The sequence below is a fragment of the Nycticebus coucang genome, chromosome 5 (genome assembly GCF_027406575.1).
Source record: "Nycticebus coucang isolate mNycCou1 chromosome 5, mNycCou1.pri, whole genome shotgun sequence".
Lineage (NCBI taxonomy): Eukaryota > Metazoa > Chordata > Mammalia > Primates > Lorisidae > Nycticebus > Nycticebus coucang.
In genome coordinates, this window is record NC_069784.1 from 54696876 (window position 1) to 54714486 (window position 17611).

The 17611-nt window shown below is 41.7% G+C and overlaps 2 protein-coding genes across 10 annotated transcripts in view; one reads left to right on the top strand and one right to left on the bottom strand.

Moving 5' to 3' along the window:
* The window catches only part of SEMA6C (semaphorin 6C), a 314549-nt gene that overhangs the window by 20256 nt on the left and 276682 nt on the right, over positions 1 to 17611 (bottom strand). The gene's annotated exons all lie outside the window — the stretch shown is intronic.
* CTXND2 (cortexin domain containing 2) lies at positions 7251 to 7446 on the top strand. The gene has a single exon (XM_053590813.1). The coding sequence runs from the start codon at positions 7251 to 7253 to the stop codon at positions 7416 to 7418; it is 168 nt and encodes a 55-aa protein (XP_053446788.1). The 3' UTR covers positions 7419 to 7446.

Genomic DNA, 17611 nt, shown 5'->3' on the forward strand with positions numbered 1-17611 from the left:
AATCCAGCCCAGGGCTTGCCAAACAACAATGACAGCTGCAACCAAAAACTAGCCGGGTGTAGTGGCAGGCACCTGTAGTCTCAGCTACTTGGGAGGCAGAGACAAGAGAATCGCTTGAGCCCAGGAGTTGGAGTTTGCTGTGAGCTATGATGCCACGGCCCTGTACCCAAGGCAACAGCGTGAGGCTCTGTCTCAAAAAAAAAGAAGAAAGAAAGAAATTAAAAGCTGTGAACTATCTCCAGCTACGTCAAGCTGAAGCCCTGCTGACCACTTTAATTACTTATTTATTTATTTTTGCAGTTTTTGTCTGGGGCTGGGTTTGAACCCACCACCTCTGGCATATGGGGCCAGTGCCCTACTCCTTTGAGCCACAGGCACTGCCCCTGCTGACAACTTTTAAACACTCTGAACTTTCTCCTCCTCAACTGATATGAGTACTGATCTTAACTATGGTGAGACCTCAGCTAAGCCAAACACAGGACTGTTTAATTCTGAATAGTTTTCCAGATAACTGAAGTTTATTGAATTAAGTGCAAAACATTCTGAAATATAGATTATTTTAAGAGCTCTTATTAATTTCCTGTGGATTAAGCAGAAATGGCACCATTTCGAGACATTAAGAGCTAACTAACTTCATCTTTGGAGTAAGGCTTTGAATAAACCACTTATCTCTGAGGCTAATCCTGTCATCTGTTAGGGGACACATTACTTTCTTGCCTACCTCTTTGCATCAAATAAGATAATGTAGGTAAAACGTTCTCTAAACTCATAAGTGTTTTGTATGCTTAAGATACCATCATTTACCTATTTTTTTGCTTATGCAGAGGCAGCACTGTGAACTTAATCATCCAGGGAAATAGTAAGCCCCAAGCCTACAATATACATAGCTGGGCAGTGCCTGTGGCTCAAAGGGGTGGGGTGCCAGCCCCATATGCTGGAGGTGGCGGGTTCAAACCCAGCCTTGGTAAAAAAAAAAAAAAAAAAAAAAAAAATATATATATAGTTAAACTGTTTGCTACATGGCAAAAATATTATAATTTTCTTTCTTTCTTTCTTTCTTTTTTTTTGGTTTAGCAGGCCCCAGCCAGGTTCAAACCTGCCAGCCCCAGTGCACAGGGCCAGAGATCCAACTATTGAGCTAGAGGTGCCCAGCCAAAATGCTGTTTCAATTATCTGTTTAATTGTTTTCCTGGACTTCTCTTGCTGCATTAATTCTCATTGTTATCAGTGTTCTTGCTTTTATTTTTTTCTCCATTTTTTTAAGTGGTCTTGCCTTTAAAAACTCTTTTAATTTGGGCGGCGCCTGTGGCTCAGTGAGTAGGGCGCCGGCCCCATATGCCGAGGGTGGCGGGTTCAAACCCAGCCCCAGCCAAACTGCAACAAAAAAATAGCCGGGTGCTGTGGCGGGCACCTGTAGTCCCTGCTGCTCGGGAGGCTAGGCAAGAGAATCGCTTAAGCCCAGGAGCTGGAGGTTGCTGTGAGCTGTGTGATGCCACGGCACTCTACCAAGGGCCTTAAAGTGAGACTATGTCTCTACAAAAAAAAAAAACAAAACTCTTTTAATTTGTTGCTAATTATATGGTATGGGTTCAGAGAGTACTAGAAACGGGAATAGATTAAGAGATAATGAAAGAAAGACATCCCCATGAGTGAAGTAAATGAACATTATTGCTGCTACCATTTCCCCCTTATTTCCTGTCTCCTGGTTCTTAGATAAATCTTCCTTTTGTATCTTTCTTTTTCTTTTCTTTTCTTTTCTTTTTTTTTGAAACAAAGTCACTCTGTCACCCTGAGTAGAGTGCTATGGCATCATCACAACTCACAGCAACCTCAAACTCTTGGGCTCAAGTGATCCTTTTGCCTCAGTTTTTCATTTTTCGTAGAGATGAGGTCTCACTCTTACTCAGGCTGGTTCCGAACTCCTGAGCTCAAGCAATCAAACTGCCTCAGCCTCCCAGTGTGCCAGGATTACAGGCGTGAGCCACTGCACCTAGTCTCCCTAGAAACTCCCCAGTTAGTTTAGTTCTTTTCCCCCTTCCAGAAGCGCTGGTGCTTTTTACTTCTTCTGTATTCCATTCCAACTTCTAACAAAAAATCCTATCTTACCACTGATCTGTGGTCTGTAGTTTCATTCTTCGAATCCCCGAGACCAAGGACCAAGAGTTTTCTTTATCACTTCCTTCTTCTTCCCACTATATGTCTATTTAATTCCTAAATTTTTAATTCCTAAACCTCTTTCACAATCTCACATCCATGCTTTGTTTCCTCCTGAGACTGCTTCAACTCCTCTCTTCGGTGTGTGTCGCTTTCTATCTCCGATACCTTTTACACATTCTTACCGGTTATCTTCCTAAAATATGGCTTTGATAATTTGCCTGCCTTCACTCACCAAGCATGAATTGTGAATGAACAATGTGGCAGGAAGTGATAAAGATATTAATTCACTTATGTAGGTGTATTAAATGCCTACCATGTTCTAGTCCTTCCCTAGGCACTGAAGCTATGCCATGAATAGGACAGAAACCTAGAGCTGATATTCCAGTGAGAGTGAGTTGGATAAACAGTAAGCTATGGCTCCTGCTCTCAAAGTATTTATCTGCTCCCTCAGTGGTTCTTCTATGCCTGAAAAAATAAAATTCAAATCCCCTACTGTTACCGAAATTTTGCTCTTCAGTAGGTCCTTGGTCTCGGGGATTCAAAGAATGAACCTACAGACCACAGATCAGTGGTAAAATAGGATTTTTTGTTAGAAGTTGGAATAGAATACAGAAGAAGTAAAAAGCATCAGCGCTTCTGGAAGGGGGAAAAGAACTAAACTAACTGGGGAGTCTCTACTCCCAGTTGGATTGGGCTCTTTATCTAGGGGTATTAGGTCTTGAGAATTACACTTGGCCAAGACTTGGCAAATAGAAACACGTTTTCATCATTAATCAGCGTTATTGACAAAAGAATGAATGCAGTCATTCTTGGAAGCTAAAGTGCTATCGCACGACTCAGCACCGACTTGTCAGATGCTCTAGGCAGGGGTCAGAAGATGGAATGACACAAAGATGACACAATTTATAATACAGGCATTGCAGAGGTAGCGCTATCTGATGACAGTAGCAGCAGTGCTCAGCAACAGCCAAGTCCAGAGGTGGCAATGTCCAGTGCCGGCACTGCCCTAACCAGACTTTTCCTGTGCTAACTTTGGCTATGGTTTCTGAGGGCTGACTTATCTTAGTTTCTGCCTGTTTATCAGACTCATTCTCTCTTCTAAGAATTACCTCTTTACAACATGTGTCTGTTCTGTTTAAGTAAGAGAAACTCCATTTCTATTGCTTAAGAACAAGAATCCTCACTCATACAAAAGTGTTTTTTCCTCTGAAATGAAATAATATATAACAGGAATATATGAGGTTTGAATTTGCTGAAGGGACTCTTGATACCATAAGGAAGGCAAACCTGGCAATAAAATCAACATAGAAGAAAGGCAAAGTTGAGAAAAGCCAGAGACAACTAAAGGCAGAACCATGGTAACACTTTGAATCTCTGGATTCAGCCATACCTAAAGTTAGCCCTCACTCTGGACATTTTAGCTTGATGAATTGAGAACTTCCATGTATTTTTTGGTGGGCTTTTCTGTCACTTACAACCAAAAGTGCTCTGCCTGGTTGGGTGAGGTGGTTCACACCTGTAATTCTAGCACTCTGGGAGGCAGAGGTGGATGGATAGTTTGAGCTCACAAGTTTGAGACAAGCCTGAGCAAAAAGTGAGACCCTGTCTCTACTAAAATAGAAAAACTAAGGCAAGAGGATTGTTTGAGTTCAAGAGTTTGAGGTTGCTATGAGCTATGATGCCACAGCACTCTACCCAGGGCAATAGCTTGAGATTCTGTCTCAAAAAAAGAAAAGAAGAAAGAGGGTGGCACCAAGGAGTAGGGTGCCGGCCCCATATATCAGAGGTGGCGGGTTCAAACCTGGCCCTGGCCCCAAACTGCAAAAAAGAAAAGAGAGAGAAAGGGAAGGAAGGAAGGAAGGAAGGGAGGGAGGGAGGGAGGGAGGGAAGGAAAGAAAGAAATAGCTTGGCATGTGGCAGGCACCTGTAGTCCTAGGAAGGAAGAAAGAAAGAAAATAGCTTGGCATGGTGGCAGGCACCTGTAGTGGAAGGAAGGAAAGAAGGAAAGAAGAAGTGGGTGCCTGTAGTCCCAGCTACTTGGGAGGCTGAGGCAAGAGAATCACTTAAGTCCAAGACTTTGAGGTTGCTGTGAGCTGTGACACCACGGCACTCTACCCAGGGCGACAGCTTGAGACTCTGTCTCAAAAAAAAAAAAGGGTGGCAGCTGTGGCTCAAAGGAGGGGGGCGCCAGCCCCATATACCAGAGGTGGTGGGTTCGAACCTGGCCTCAGCCAAAAACTGCAAAAAAAAAAAAAAAAATTGTCCCCCTTGTTTCATTCAATCCCAACTCTGCCTCTTCTGCGTTGCTATAGGTCACTTCAGCTAACCTCTTTTCCATAGAGCTTTGCAGGTATAAATTAGAAACCAATCCACTGGCTGATAACTGTTGCTCGTTCTTCATACCATTTCTATTTTTAGTTGAGACAGGATCCCACTCTTGCTTAGGCTGGTTTCAAACTCCTGAGCTCAAGCAATGCACCTGCCTCGGCCTCTCAAAGTACTAAGATTTTAGGCCTGAGCCACCATGCCTGGCCTCACAAACAACATTTAAAAATAGAGAGGAAGAAAAGACCAAACACCCAATAGAAAAATGAGTGAAAGGCTCAGTGCCTGTAGCACAGTGGTTACAGCGTCAGCCACATACACTGAGGGTGGTGGGTTTGAACTCGGCCTGGGCCAGCTAAACAATGACAACTGCAACAAAAAATAGCTGGGCATTGTGGCAGGCGCCTGTAGTCCCAGCTACTTGGGAGGTTGAAGCAAGAGAATTGCTTAAGCCCAAGAGTTGGAGGTTGCTGTGAGCTGTGATGTTATAGCACTCTACTGAGGGCAACATAGGGAAAGTCTGTCTCAAAAAAAAAAATAGTAGGCAGCACCTATGACTCAAAGGAATAGGGCGCAGGCCCCATATACCAGAGGTGGTGGGTTCAAATCCAGACCCGGCCAAAAAAATTGCAAAAAAAAAAAAAAGATAGAAAAACGAATAAAAGATATAGATAGGCAATGTATATAAAAGATATAACTGCTAGGAAAACAATTCCATTAAAAATAACATAAAATAGGGCGGCGCCTGTGGCTCAAGGAGTAGGGCACCAGACCCATATGCCAGAGGTGGCGGGTTCAAACCCAGCCTCAGCCAAAAAAAAAAAAAAAGTGAGACTCTGTCTCTACAAAAAAAAAAAATAATAATAACATAAAATAGAAATAAATTTATTAAAAGCAATGCAAAATTGGGCAGTGCCTGTGGCTTAGTGAGTAGGGTGCCGGCCCCATATACCAAGGGTGGCGGATTCGAACCCAGCCCCAGCCAAACTGCAAAAAAAATAGCCAGGCCTTGTGGTGGGCGCCTATATTCCCAGCTACTCGGGAGGCTGAGGCAAGAGAATCACCTAAGCCCAAAAGCTGGAGGTTGCTGTAAGCTGTGACTCCATAGCACTCTACGGAGGGCAATAAAGTGAGACTCTGTCTCTAAAAAAAAAAAAAAAAAAGCAATGTAAAATTTATTCTCTAATGTTACAAAGTATTGTTGAAAGGAACTGTAAAGATCTAAACAAATGGAAAAACATCTCATGTTCATGATGTTCATGGATCAGAAGACTTAATATTGTTAAGGTGGCAGTACTGTTCAAACTAACCAATAGATTCAACCTAATCTATATCAGAATCCCAGTTTGAAAACTTACCACAAAGCTAAAGTAACCAAGATAGTATGACATTGGCATAAAGATAGACAAATAGATCAGCAGAATCAAACAGAGAGTTCAGAAATGAATCCATGTATTTATGACCAAGTGATTTCCCATCAAGGTGTTAAGAACATTCAGTGGTGCAAGGAAAACTGGATATCCCATGAAAAGAATAAAGTTGGGGCTCAGCGCCTGTGGCTCAAGTGGCTAAGGCACCAGCCACATACACCTGAGCTGGCAGGTTCAAATCCAGCCCGGCCCGCCAAAACAACAATGATGGCTGCAACCAAAAAACAGCCGGGCATTGTGTCAGGCACCTGTAGTTCCAGCTACTTGGGAGGCAGAGGCAGGAGAATCGCTTGAGCCCAGGAGTTTGAAGTTGCTGTGAACTGTGATGCCACAGCACTCTACCCACGGTGACAGCTTGAGGCTCTGTCTCAAAAAAAAAAAAAGAAAAGAATAAAGTTGGATCCTTATACCATGTACAAACATTAACTCAAAATGAATTAAAGACCTAATGTAAATCGGGTATATCCAGAAGTGATCAATTCCATTTGTAACAGTGCACCAAAGCAATTCGGAGAAAGAAAAACAATGCACAGTTGAGATAAAAATGACAGCACAGTTAAATGCACTGATTAGGAACATAAAATAATTTTTTTTTTTTTTTTTTTGTAGAGACAGAGTCTCACTTTATGGCCCTCGGTAGAGTGCTGTGGCCTCACACAGCTCACAGCAACCTCCAACTCCTGGGCTTAAGTGATTCTCTTGCCTCAGCCTCCCGAGTAGCTGGGACTACAGGCGCCCGCCACAACGCCCGGCTATTTTTTGGTTGCAGTTTGGCCGGGGCCGAGTTTGAACCCGCCACCCTCGGTATATGGGGCCGGCGCCTTACCGACTGAGCCACAGGCGCCGCCCAGGAACATAAAATAATTTAATGTTCATACCCAGCAAGTTAAGAACTACACAACAAATTAAGTTCAGTAATACTCTTGAAATTTGAAGAAATTTTATTAAAGAGAGATTTGGGCCTAACACAGAATTGGGATGTCCAACACCATTTTACCAAGATCTTACAGGGCAAGAAAATCCCAGTTGATTTCCAGCTTATATATGTATTTCTTTCTGTTTTACCTTGGAGTCATTCTCCAGATACTATATGCTTTTATGTATGTGCCTATCTTGTCAGTCACTCATGTAAACTTGGTCAGTTTCATAAGTGCTTCTTCCTGATTTTATTCAACCTTTGGACCTTTTTTGGTTTTCACACTGTGTCATTGAGAAAACACAGTGTATTCACACAAGCCAATAACCTTGCTGTATTTTCTTTTGTCTAGGATATTTCAAATCTAAAGATATACATGAAGGGAAGCTGTAGCTAGACAATGGTATAGAGGTGCAGGCCCCATGGAAGAGCCAAGCCAGCCCAGCAATATCGACGTGGACAAAGGCTTTGCCATCGCCTTTGTGGTTCTTCTGTTTCTATTCCTAATAGTGATGATTTTTCGGTGTGCTAAGTTGGTGAAGAATCCCTACAAGGCCAGCTCCACAACCACAGAACCATCTCTGAGCTGAAGTATGATGAAACCTTGTAGATGTCCCCTCAAAAGACATTTGGACTCTTTTTATACAGATTTTGATATAGATTTTATATTATTTTACCTCCCTATTTCTCAGCCTTCTCACTCTTTCATTTTACAATGAGCACATGAAAGTGAATTAAGAATAATGAAAGGAGATGAAACACAAGCCAGTTGTGTTGTTCCTATTTAGGGAAATAGGTTGCTAAAGCAGGTCAGAGGCAGGCTGAATTTATTGACTAGAATAAGGCCATGGGTTTCAATTCTTCAGTATTTAGTGTCTATAGGTTGCGACAGTGGGGCATAATTTTATGATGTAATGTAACATAATATCATTATGCTTACTAGACCTATCTGAAGTGGACAGAGTTGAAAGGTCCCTGTAGTTATACTAATGTAAGGTCAGCAGGAACCCACTGTCCTATGATAAGCGTCTAACAAGACCTTTTTGGTGAGGATTTGCAAAATCTGCTGTTCTCAGGTGGGCAGATCTCTGTGGCAAAGGGGGACTAATTTCACTTTTGTTTTTGTTTTGGGTTTTTTTTTTTTTTGTAGAGACAGAGTTTCACTTTATTGCCCTCAGTAGAGTGCTGTGGCATCACACAGCTCACAGCAACCTCCAACTCCTGGGCTTAGGCGATTCTCCTGCCTCAGCCTCCCGAGTAGCTGGGACTACAGGCGCCCACCACAACGCCCGGCTATTTTTTTTTTTTGTTGTTGTTGTTGCAGTTTGGCCGGGACTGGGTTTGAACCCGCCACCCTCGGCATATGGGGCCGGTGCCCTGCTCACTGAGCCACAGGCGCCGCCCTGTTTTGGGGGGGTTTTTTTGAAACAGAGTCTCACTCTTATCCCACTGAGTGGAGTACCATGGCATCATCATAGCTCACAGCAACCTTGAACTCTGGTCACAAGTGATCCTCTTGCATCAGTTTTGTTTTTGTTTTCGTTTTTATCACTACACAGTTTTTATTTGTGGAAAATGTTAAGCACTAAACATTCAATTTGAATTTTAAAACATTTATTGTATATTATATGCAAGTTACTATGTTATATGGAATATAAAGAAGCTGATATTGTCATAAGCCTAAAGCAGATGTTTTATCAGTCTAAGGCAAGGCTGTAAAATAACCAGCAGCTGCCCAGGGGGTTCAGTGGCAGCAGAGAATGTAGTGTCATAAAATGTTCTGTGAAGATAATGCCATTTAACAGAAGATCAAAGGAATGGATTACACTAGAGAGAGTGGAAAAGGTGGTGATTTCAAACCAGCATTTTAAGTAAAAGGGCATGAAAGTAGGAAAAAATGAGAGATATGTAGGAAAAGCAGAAATACCCATTATTATACCCATTAGCTAGAAACTTTCATTAGCTAATGTAATGAGTCACTCTTTCTTTTTTCTATTTTTTTCAATATTTCCAAAGTCTCAAAAAATAGACAACTAATATATATATATATATTTTTTTTTTATAGAGACAGAGTCTCACTTTATCGCCCTCGGTAGGGTGCTGTGACGTCACAGCTCACAGCAACCTCCAAATCCTAGGCTTAGGCGATTCTCTTGCCTCAGCCTCCTGAGCAGCTGGGACTACAGGCGCCCGCCACAACGCCCAGCTATTTTTTGTTGCAGTTTGGCCGGGGCCGGGTCAAACCCGCTACCCTCTGTATATGGGGCCGGCGCCCTACCCACTGAGCCACAGGCACAGCCCGACAACTAATATTTATAAATAAAAATAGAAGATGGGGCAGCACCTGTGGCTCAAGGAGTAGGGTACTGGCCCCATATACTGGAATTGGTGGGTTCAAACCTGGCCCTGGCCAAAAACTGCAAAAAAAAAAAAAAAAAAGAAGAAGAAGAAGAAGATAATTGGGTGGCACCTGTGGCTCAAAGGAGTAGGGCACTGGCTCCATATAGCAGAGGTGGTGGGTTCAAGGGTTCAAATCCAGTCCCAGCTAAAAACTGCAAAAAAAAAAAAAAAAAGATTAGTAAAATTATTTTTTAAAATATAGAAGATAATTTCAAAAAACAAATCATGCCGGCCATTGCCAAAAACCCACTGACAGGCAATGGACCCCTGAGCTCCCACTTTTGACTCTATGTCTCTTGCCTTTCTTTACCATCGCTCCTAACTTTGTATTTCATCAGTGGATTGCTGCCAGTTTCCACAGGTCTCAGAGGACACTGCTTTCAGGATGGGACCAAACAGAAGATGGCCCAGGCCAGGTTCAAACCTACCAGCCCTTATGCACGTGGCCTACACCCTAACCAATGAGCAATGGGCACCCAGCCCTGTGAAGATTTTCTAAATGGTAAAAGTCGATCTCAATTAAGTTTTAAAAAATGTATATGCATAACAAGAGGAAGATGCCTCCGAGTAACAGCTTCCTTGCAACTGGGCACGGTGAGTCTGGGGAGATAAGACTCCAGGCATTTCTGGCTCGTGGGATCTGCCCAGAAACATCCCTTTGGGGACACAGGGAGTCAGTGTAAGACTTGTGGACCCCATGAGGAGGACAAAAGCAGTGGAAAACTGGCAAGTGCTTGTGTGTGTTCATTCTATCTAATCCCGCCGGTGGCTCTAAGTATAGCAGCAGTGACACTGCAAACTGGAAAGGCCTTACCTGTGAGCTGTTTTGGTTTTTCTGGACTTGGCACTCAGTTGAACTACCTTGGCAGAGCTTGGGCAAGAGTGCGGAGAACTTAAAGCATTGTCTAGGACCCCAGACTGAGCCTCTGAGCCAGAAGGAGCTAATAGTGTTCAGCTGTGGGCTGCGTGGAGCTATTGTGGGAGAACTACCCCAGCAACTTCTGCCCTCAGGGTCTCAGAGCAAGTATCGGGTGGGAGAGAGTAATCTAGTGACTGAGCAGCCTAAAGGTGGGGACTGAGATGCCTTACAGCCTTAGCCCTCAGGGGCACAGAGTGAGAATGGTTTTGGCACACTGGGTAAGTGGATAGCCACTTTGGGAGAGATCCCAGCGATAAGAGCTTTCCTGTGAAAGCTTCTGCTTAGCCAATTTTGCCTTTTAAGAGGGCTAAGGAGAGATTTAGGTTCTCCACCCTGCAGGGTTTGAGAAATCAGCAGAGGCCTCCAGTCCCCATCTCATACAGGCATATCAGCATTGTGATTAACATCTCATACCCCAGAAGATTACCTGTTGCCCAGAAAATATTCAGCAAGAGATATATACTGCTTTGTTTTTGGTTTTCTTTTTTGGGTGGATTTTTTTGTTTGTTTCTTTTGTTTTGTTTTTTAATTTCAACATTTTCCCTATAGATTTTTCTTTTTTTTCTTTCCTCATTTTTCTAGTTTAAATATAATTTCCCATTGTTGCCTTTTTCAACAATTAGAACTTCATTTTTGCTAGTGTTTCTACCCCTATTATTGGGTTTTCCCCCCACTTTTATCCTGTAAAGTCTTCTGTTTGCTTGTTTTGGTTTGATTTATAGCATTTTTGTCTTTCTTCTCTACTTGGTGGAGGGTGGGGTACTGTGTCAGAACAGGCTGGCAAAGAGCTGCTGACCTCAAGAAGCTGATTCAGAATATGCAAATATCCTTTCCCATTGTGTAGGTTGACTATTTGCTTTGGTTGTTGCCTTCTTTGCTGTACAGAAGCTTTTCAGTTTAATTAAATCTCATTTGTTTATTTTTGTTGTTGCTGCTCTTGCATCAGTTTTTCTAATCTTAGTAGAGATGAGTTCTTGCTCTTGAGGTCTTGAACTCCTGCGCTTAAGCAATCCACGCACTTTAGCCTCCCAGAGTGCTAAAATTTATACATGGGAGCCACTGCACCCATTGAAAAAGGGCCTGATTTGCCTTGGATGAATCCCTTAATCTTTCTCAGCCCAAATTTCCTCATCTATAACATAACATGTAGAGGGTTGAGTGTGGGCCCCAGAAAGGATATATTCATGCCATAACCCTGCACTCTATAAATGTTGCCATATTTGAGGAAAGGGTCTTTGCAGATATAATTAAGAATCTCAAGATAAATCCATTCTGGATTATCTGGGTAAACTCAAATCCAATGAGGAGTGTCCTTATAAAAGAGCAGAAGATGACGCTGGGAGAAAAAAAGGACACGTGAAGATAGAGGCAGAGATTGGAATCATGCAGCTATAAACCAAGGAACCCCTGCCTAGAAATACCAGAAACTGAAAAAGACAAAGAAGGATTCTCCTCTAGAGCTTTTGGTGGCAGTGTAGCCTCACTGACACCTTGATTTTAGATATCTGGCCTCAAGAACTGTGAGAGAATAAATTTCTGTGGTTGTAAACTACCTGATGGTGATCACAGTATACTAATGTATGGTGTATGGTAGTCATCATCCTAGTGATTTTTTTTTTTTTTTGAGACAGAGTCTGACTTTGTTGCCCTGGGTAGAGTGCTGTGATGTCATAGCTCACAGCAACCTCAAATTCCTGAGCCTCGAGCAATCCTCTTGCCTCAGCCTCCTGAGTAGCTGGAACTACAGGCGCCTGCCACACACCTGGCTAATTTTTCTATGTTTAGTAGAGATTGGGTCTCACTCTTGCTCAGGCTGGTCTCAAATTCCTCAGCTCAAGCAATCCACCCCCCTCTCTCCCAGAGTGCTAGGATTACAGGCATGAGCCACCTCACCCAGTCCATCCCAGGGATTTTTTTTTTTTTTGTATAGACAGAGTCTCACTTTATCACCCTTGGTAGAATGCCGTGGTGTCACACTGCTCACAGCAACCTGCAACTCCTGGGCTTAGGCGATTCTCTTGCCTCAGCCTCCCGAGTAGGTAGGACTACAGGTGTCCGCCACAGTGCCCAACGCCCAACTATTTTTTTGTTGCACTTCAACTGGGGCCAGGTTTGAACCTGCCACACTCGGAATATGGGGCCAGCAGCCTACCCACTGAGCCACAGGCGCCTCCCTCCCAGGGATCGTTTTAAAGAAAAGATGTCTCGGCACCTGTAGCTCAAGCTGCTAATACACCAGCTACATACACCAGCGCTGGCAGGTTTGAATCCAGCCCAGGTCTGCCAAAACAACAATGACAACTACAACCAAAAAATAGCCGGGCATTGACGCAGGTGCCTGTAGTCCCAGCTGCTTGGGACGCTGAGGCAACAGAATCACTTAAGCCCAAGAGTTGGAAGTTGCTGTGAGCTGTGACATCACAGCACTCTACCCAGAGGCTCTATCTCAAAAAAAAGAAAGAAAGAAAGAAAGAAAAGAAAAGAAAAAGAAGGAGGGCAGTGCCTGTGGCTCAGTGAGTAGGGCGCTGGCCCCATATACTGAGAGTGGCAGGTTCAAACCTGGCCCCGGCCAAACTGCAACAAAAAAATAGCCAGGGCTTGTGGCAGGTGGCTGTAGTCCCAGCTACTCGGTAGGCCAAGGCAAGAGAATCACCTAAGCCCAAGAGCGGGAGGTTGCTATGAGCTGTGACGCCATGGTACTCTACCCAGGGCAACAAAGTGAAACTCTGTCTCTAAAAAAGAGAGAGAGAGAGAGAAAGGAAATCATAGTTCCTATACCCCAAAAATCTGAAGTTAGTGAAACTTGGTAGTGTTGGCTCTGTACTAACTAGGAGGAAAGTAAACAAGGGAATTCACTGGAAAGAAAGGGGGCATTTAGGTTGCTGACCAAGGCTCATCACAGGTTTGGCCAAAGGGGACTGGTTTTAGCACAGTAAGTAATAGAGAATTAAAGTCCTCACATCCATCCACACTCATCAAATATTCTAGGCAATAGTAACCTAGAATGTGAGGGTGAACTGGGAGCTATAAGAGGGAGACATCATTTGGGCTTATCTCTGTTAATGTGACATCTTTAACCTTTCCTTTCTTTTTTTTATTATTAAATCACAGCTGTGTACATTAATGCAATTATGGGGCACCATACACTGGTTTTATATACTATTTGACATATTTTCATTACATTTTCTTCCTGGCATTTTCTTAGTTATTGTGTTAAGACATTTATATTCTACATTTAATAAGTTTCACATGTACCCTTGTAAGATGCACCGTAGGTGTGATCCCACCAATCACCCTCCCTCTGCCCATCCTCGCACCTCTCCTCCCCTCCCTCTCCCCCCTCTCCATATTCTTAGGTTATAACTGGGTTATAGCTATCATATGAAAGCCATAAATTGGATACTTTTTCTTCCATTCTTGAGATACTTTTCTAAGAAGAATATGTTCCAGATCCATCCATGTAAACATGAAAGAGGTAAAGTCTCCATCTTTCTTTAAGGCTGTGTAATATTCCATTGTGTACATATATCACAGTTTATTAATCCATTCGTGGATCAATGGGCACTTGGGCTTTTTCCATGACTTAGCAATTATGAATTGGGCTGCAATAAACATTCTGGTACAAATATCTTTGTTATAATGTGATTTTTGGTCTTCTGAGTATATACCTAGTAGAGGAATTATAGGATTGAATGGAGGTCTATTTTTAGATCTCTCAGTATTCTCCAAACATCTTTCCAAAAGGAACATATTAATTTGCATTCCCACCAGCAGTGTAGAAGTGTTCCCTTTTCTCCACATCCACACCAACATCTCTGGTCTTGGGATTTTGTGATATGGGCTAATCTTACTGAAGTTAGATGATATCTCAGAGTAGTTTTCATTTGCATTTCTCTGATGATTAAGGATGATGAGCATTTTTTCATATGTCCGTAGGCTGTGCACTTGTCTTCTTCAGAGAAGTTTCTCTTCAAGTCCCTTGCCCGGCCTGAGATAGGATCACTTGTTCTTTTCTTGCTAATACATTTGAGTTCTCTATGGATCCTAGTTATGTTGGAGACATAACCTGCAAATATCTTCTCCCATTCTGAGAGTCTGCTTCCTTTACTTACTGTGTTCTTGGCTGTGCAAAAGCTTTTTAGTTTGATCAGGTCCCAGTAGTGTATTTTTGATACTGCTTCAATTGCCTGGGGGGTCCTCCTCATAAAATATTTGCCCAGACCAATTTTTTAAGAGTTTTCCCTGCACTTTCTTCTAGTATTTTTATAGTTTTGTGTCTTAAGTTTAAATCTTTAATCCAGTGAGAGTCTATCTTAGTTAATGGTGAAAGGTGTGGGTCCTGTTTCAGTCTTCTACAGGTCGCCAGCCAGTTCACCCAGCACCATTTGTTAAATAGGGAATCTTTTCCCCACTGAATGTTTTTCATTGGCTTATCAAAGATCAAATAACAGTGAGTAGCTGGGTTCATCTCTTGGTTCTCTATTCTGTTCCATACATCTACCTCTCTGTTTTTGTGCCAGTACCATGCTGTTTTGATCATTATCAATTTATAGTATAGTCTGAGATCTGGTACCATGATTCCTCCTGCTTTGTTTTTATTTCTGAACAATGTCTTGGCTATTTGAGGTTTTTTTCTGATTTCGTATAAAACAAAGTATTATTTTTTTGAGATCTTTAAAGTATGACAGTGAAGCTTTAATAGGGATTGCATTAAAATTGTATATTGCTTTGGATAGTATGGACATTTTAACAATGTTGATTCTTCCCAGCCATGAGCATGGTATGTTTTTCCATTTGTTAACATTTTCAGCTATTTCTTTTCTTAGAGTTTCATAGATCTCATTATAGAGATCTTTCACATCCTTTGTTAGATAAACTCCCAAAATTTCATCTTCTTTGGCACTACTGTGAACATAATAGAGCCCTTGACTGTTTTTTCAGCTTGACTATTGTTCATATATTTAAAGGCTACTGATTTATGAATGTTGATTTTGTAACCCGAGACGTTGCTGTATTCCTTGATCACATCTAAGAGTTTTGTGGTAGAATCCCTGATGTTTTCCAGATATACAATCATATCATCTGTGAAGAGCAAAAGTTTGATCTCTTCTGACCCTATATGGATACTTTGATTGCCTTTTATTCCCTAATTGCAATTGCTAAAACTTCCATTACAATGTTAAAGAGCGGTGGAGACAATGGGCAACCTTGCCTGGTTCCTGATCTGAGTGGAAATGATTTCAGTTTAATTCCATTCAATATGATATTGGCTGTGGGTTTGCTGTAGATGGCTTCTATCAGTTTAAGAAATGTCCCTTCTATATCAATTTTCTTAAGTGTTCTGATGATGAAGGGATGCTGGATATTATCAAAAGCTCTTTCTGTATCAATTGAGAGAATCATATGGTCTTTGTTTTTTAATTTGTTTATATGCTGAATTATATTTATAGATTTATGTATATTGAACCAGCTTTGAGACCCTGGGATAAAAACGACCTGGTCATGATGTATAATTTGTTTGATGTGTTGCTGGATTCTGTTTGTTAGGATCTTGTTCAATATTTTTGCATCTATATTCATTAGTGATATTGGTCTATAATTTTCTTTTCTTGTTGGGTCTTTTCCTGGTTTGGGGATCAGGGTGATGTTTGCTTCATAGAATGTGTTGGGTAGTATTCCTTCTTTTTCTATATTTTGGAACAGGTTGAGTAATATAGGTACTAGTGTCTCTTTAAAGGTTTGGTAGAATTCTGATGTGAAGCCATCTGGTCCTGGGCTTTTCTTTTTGGGGAGATTTTGTATAGTTGATGCTATTTCAGAACTTGATATAGGCCTGTTCAACATTTCCACTTGATTCTGACTAAGTCTTGGAAGGTGATGTGCTTCCAAGTATTGGTCAATTTCCTTCAGATTTTCATATTTTGGAGAATAAAGTTTCTTGTAATATTCATTAAGGATTTTTTTTTTAATTTCTGAGGTTCCTGTTGTTATTTTGTCCTTGTCATTTCTGATTGATGAAATTAAAGATTTTACTCTTTTCTTCCTGGTTAGGTTAGCCAAAGGTTTATCTATTTTATTGACCTTTTCAAAAAACCAACTTTTTGATTTATTGATCTGTTGTATAATCCTTTTGTTTTCTTTTTTTTTTTTTTTTTTGTAGAGACAGAGTCTCACTTTATGACCCTCGGTAGAGTGCCATGGCATCACACAGCTCACAGCAACCTCCAACTCCTGGGCTTAAGCGATTCTCTTGCCTCAGCCTCCCAAGTAGCTGGGACTACAGGCGCCTGCCACAACGCCCAGCTATTTTTTTTTTTTTTTTTTTTGGCTGCAGTTCAGCCGGGGCCGGGTTTGAACCCGCCACCCTTGGAATATGGGGCCGGCGCCCTACCGACTGAGCCACAGGCGCCGCCCAATCCTTTTGTTTTCAATTTCTTTTAATTCTGCTCTAATTTTGATTGTTTCTTTTCTTCTACTGGGTTTGGGGTTGAAATGTTCTTCCTTTTCCAGTTGCTTGAGATGTCCTATTAGGTTGTTAACTTCCTCTCTTTCTGTTCTCTTCAGGAAGGCTTGCAGTGCTATAAATTTTCCTCTTAGGACTATCTTTATGGTATCCCAGAGGTTCTGATAATTCGTGTCTTCATTGTCATTTTGTTCCAAAAATTTAGTAATTTCCTTCTTAATCTCATTTTGACCCAGCTATCATTCAGAATAAGGCTATTTAACTTCCATGTTTTTGTATGAGTATGCAGATTCCTGTCATTACCGAGTTCAACTTTTATTCCATGGTGGTCCGAGAAGATGCAAGGAATAATTTCTATTCCTTTAAATTTACTGAGGTTAGATTTGTGACCTAAGATGTGATCTATTTTGGAGTATGTTCCATGGGCTGATGAGAAGTATGTGTATTCAGTTTTGCTGGGATGAAATGTTCTGTAGATGTCTGTTAAATCCAAATGTTGGATGGTTATGTTTAAATCTAAAATTTCTTTGCTCAGCTTTTTCTTGGAGGATGTATCCAACACTGCCATAGGAGTGTTGAAATCTCCGACTATTATGAGCTGGAGAAAATCAAGTTGCTCATGTCTGTTAGAGTTTCTCTTATAAATTGAGGCACATTTTGGTTGGGTGCATAAATATTAATAATTAAAATCTCATCATATTGAGTATTACCCTTAGCAAATATGAAGTGACCATTCTTATCCTTCCTTACTTTTGTTGGTTAAAACCTATTGTATCTGCAAATAGAATTGCAATACCTGCTTTTTTCTTATTTCCATTTGCCTGAAATATGGATGACCATCCTTTCACCCCAAGTCTATATTTATCTTTTTTTTTTTTTTGTAGAGACAGAGTCTCACTTTATGGCCCTCGGTAGAGTGCCGTGGCCTCACACAGCTCACAGCAACCTCCAACTCCTGGGCTTAAGCGATTCTCTTGCCTCAGCCTCCCGAGTAGCTGGGA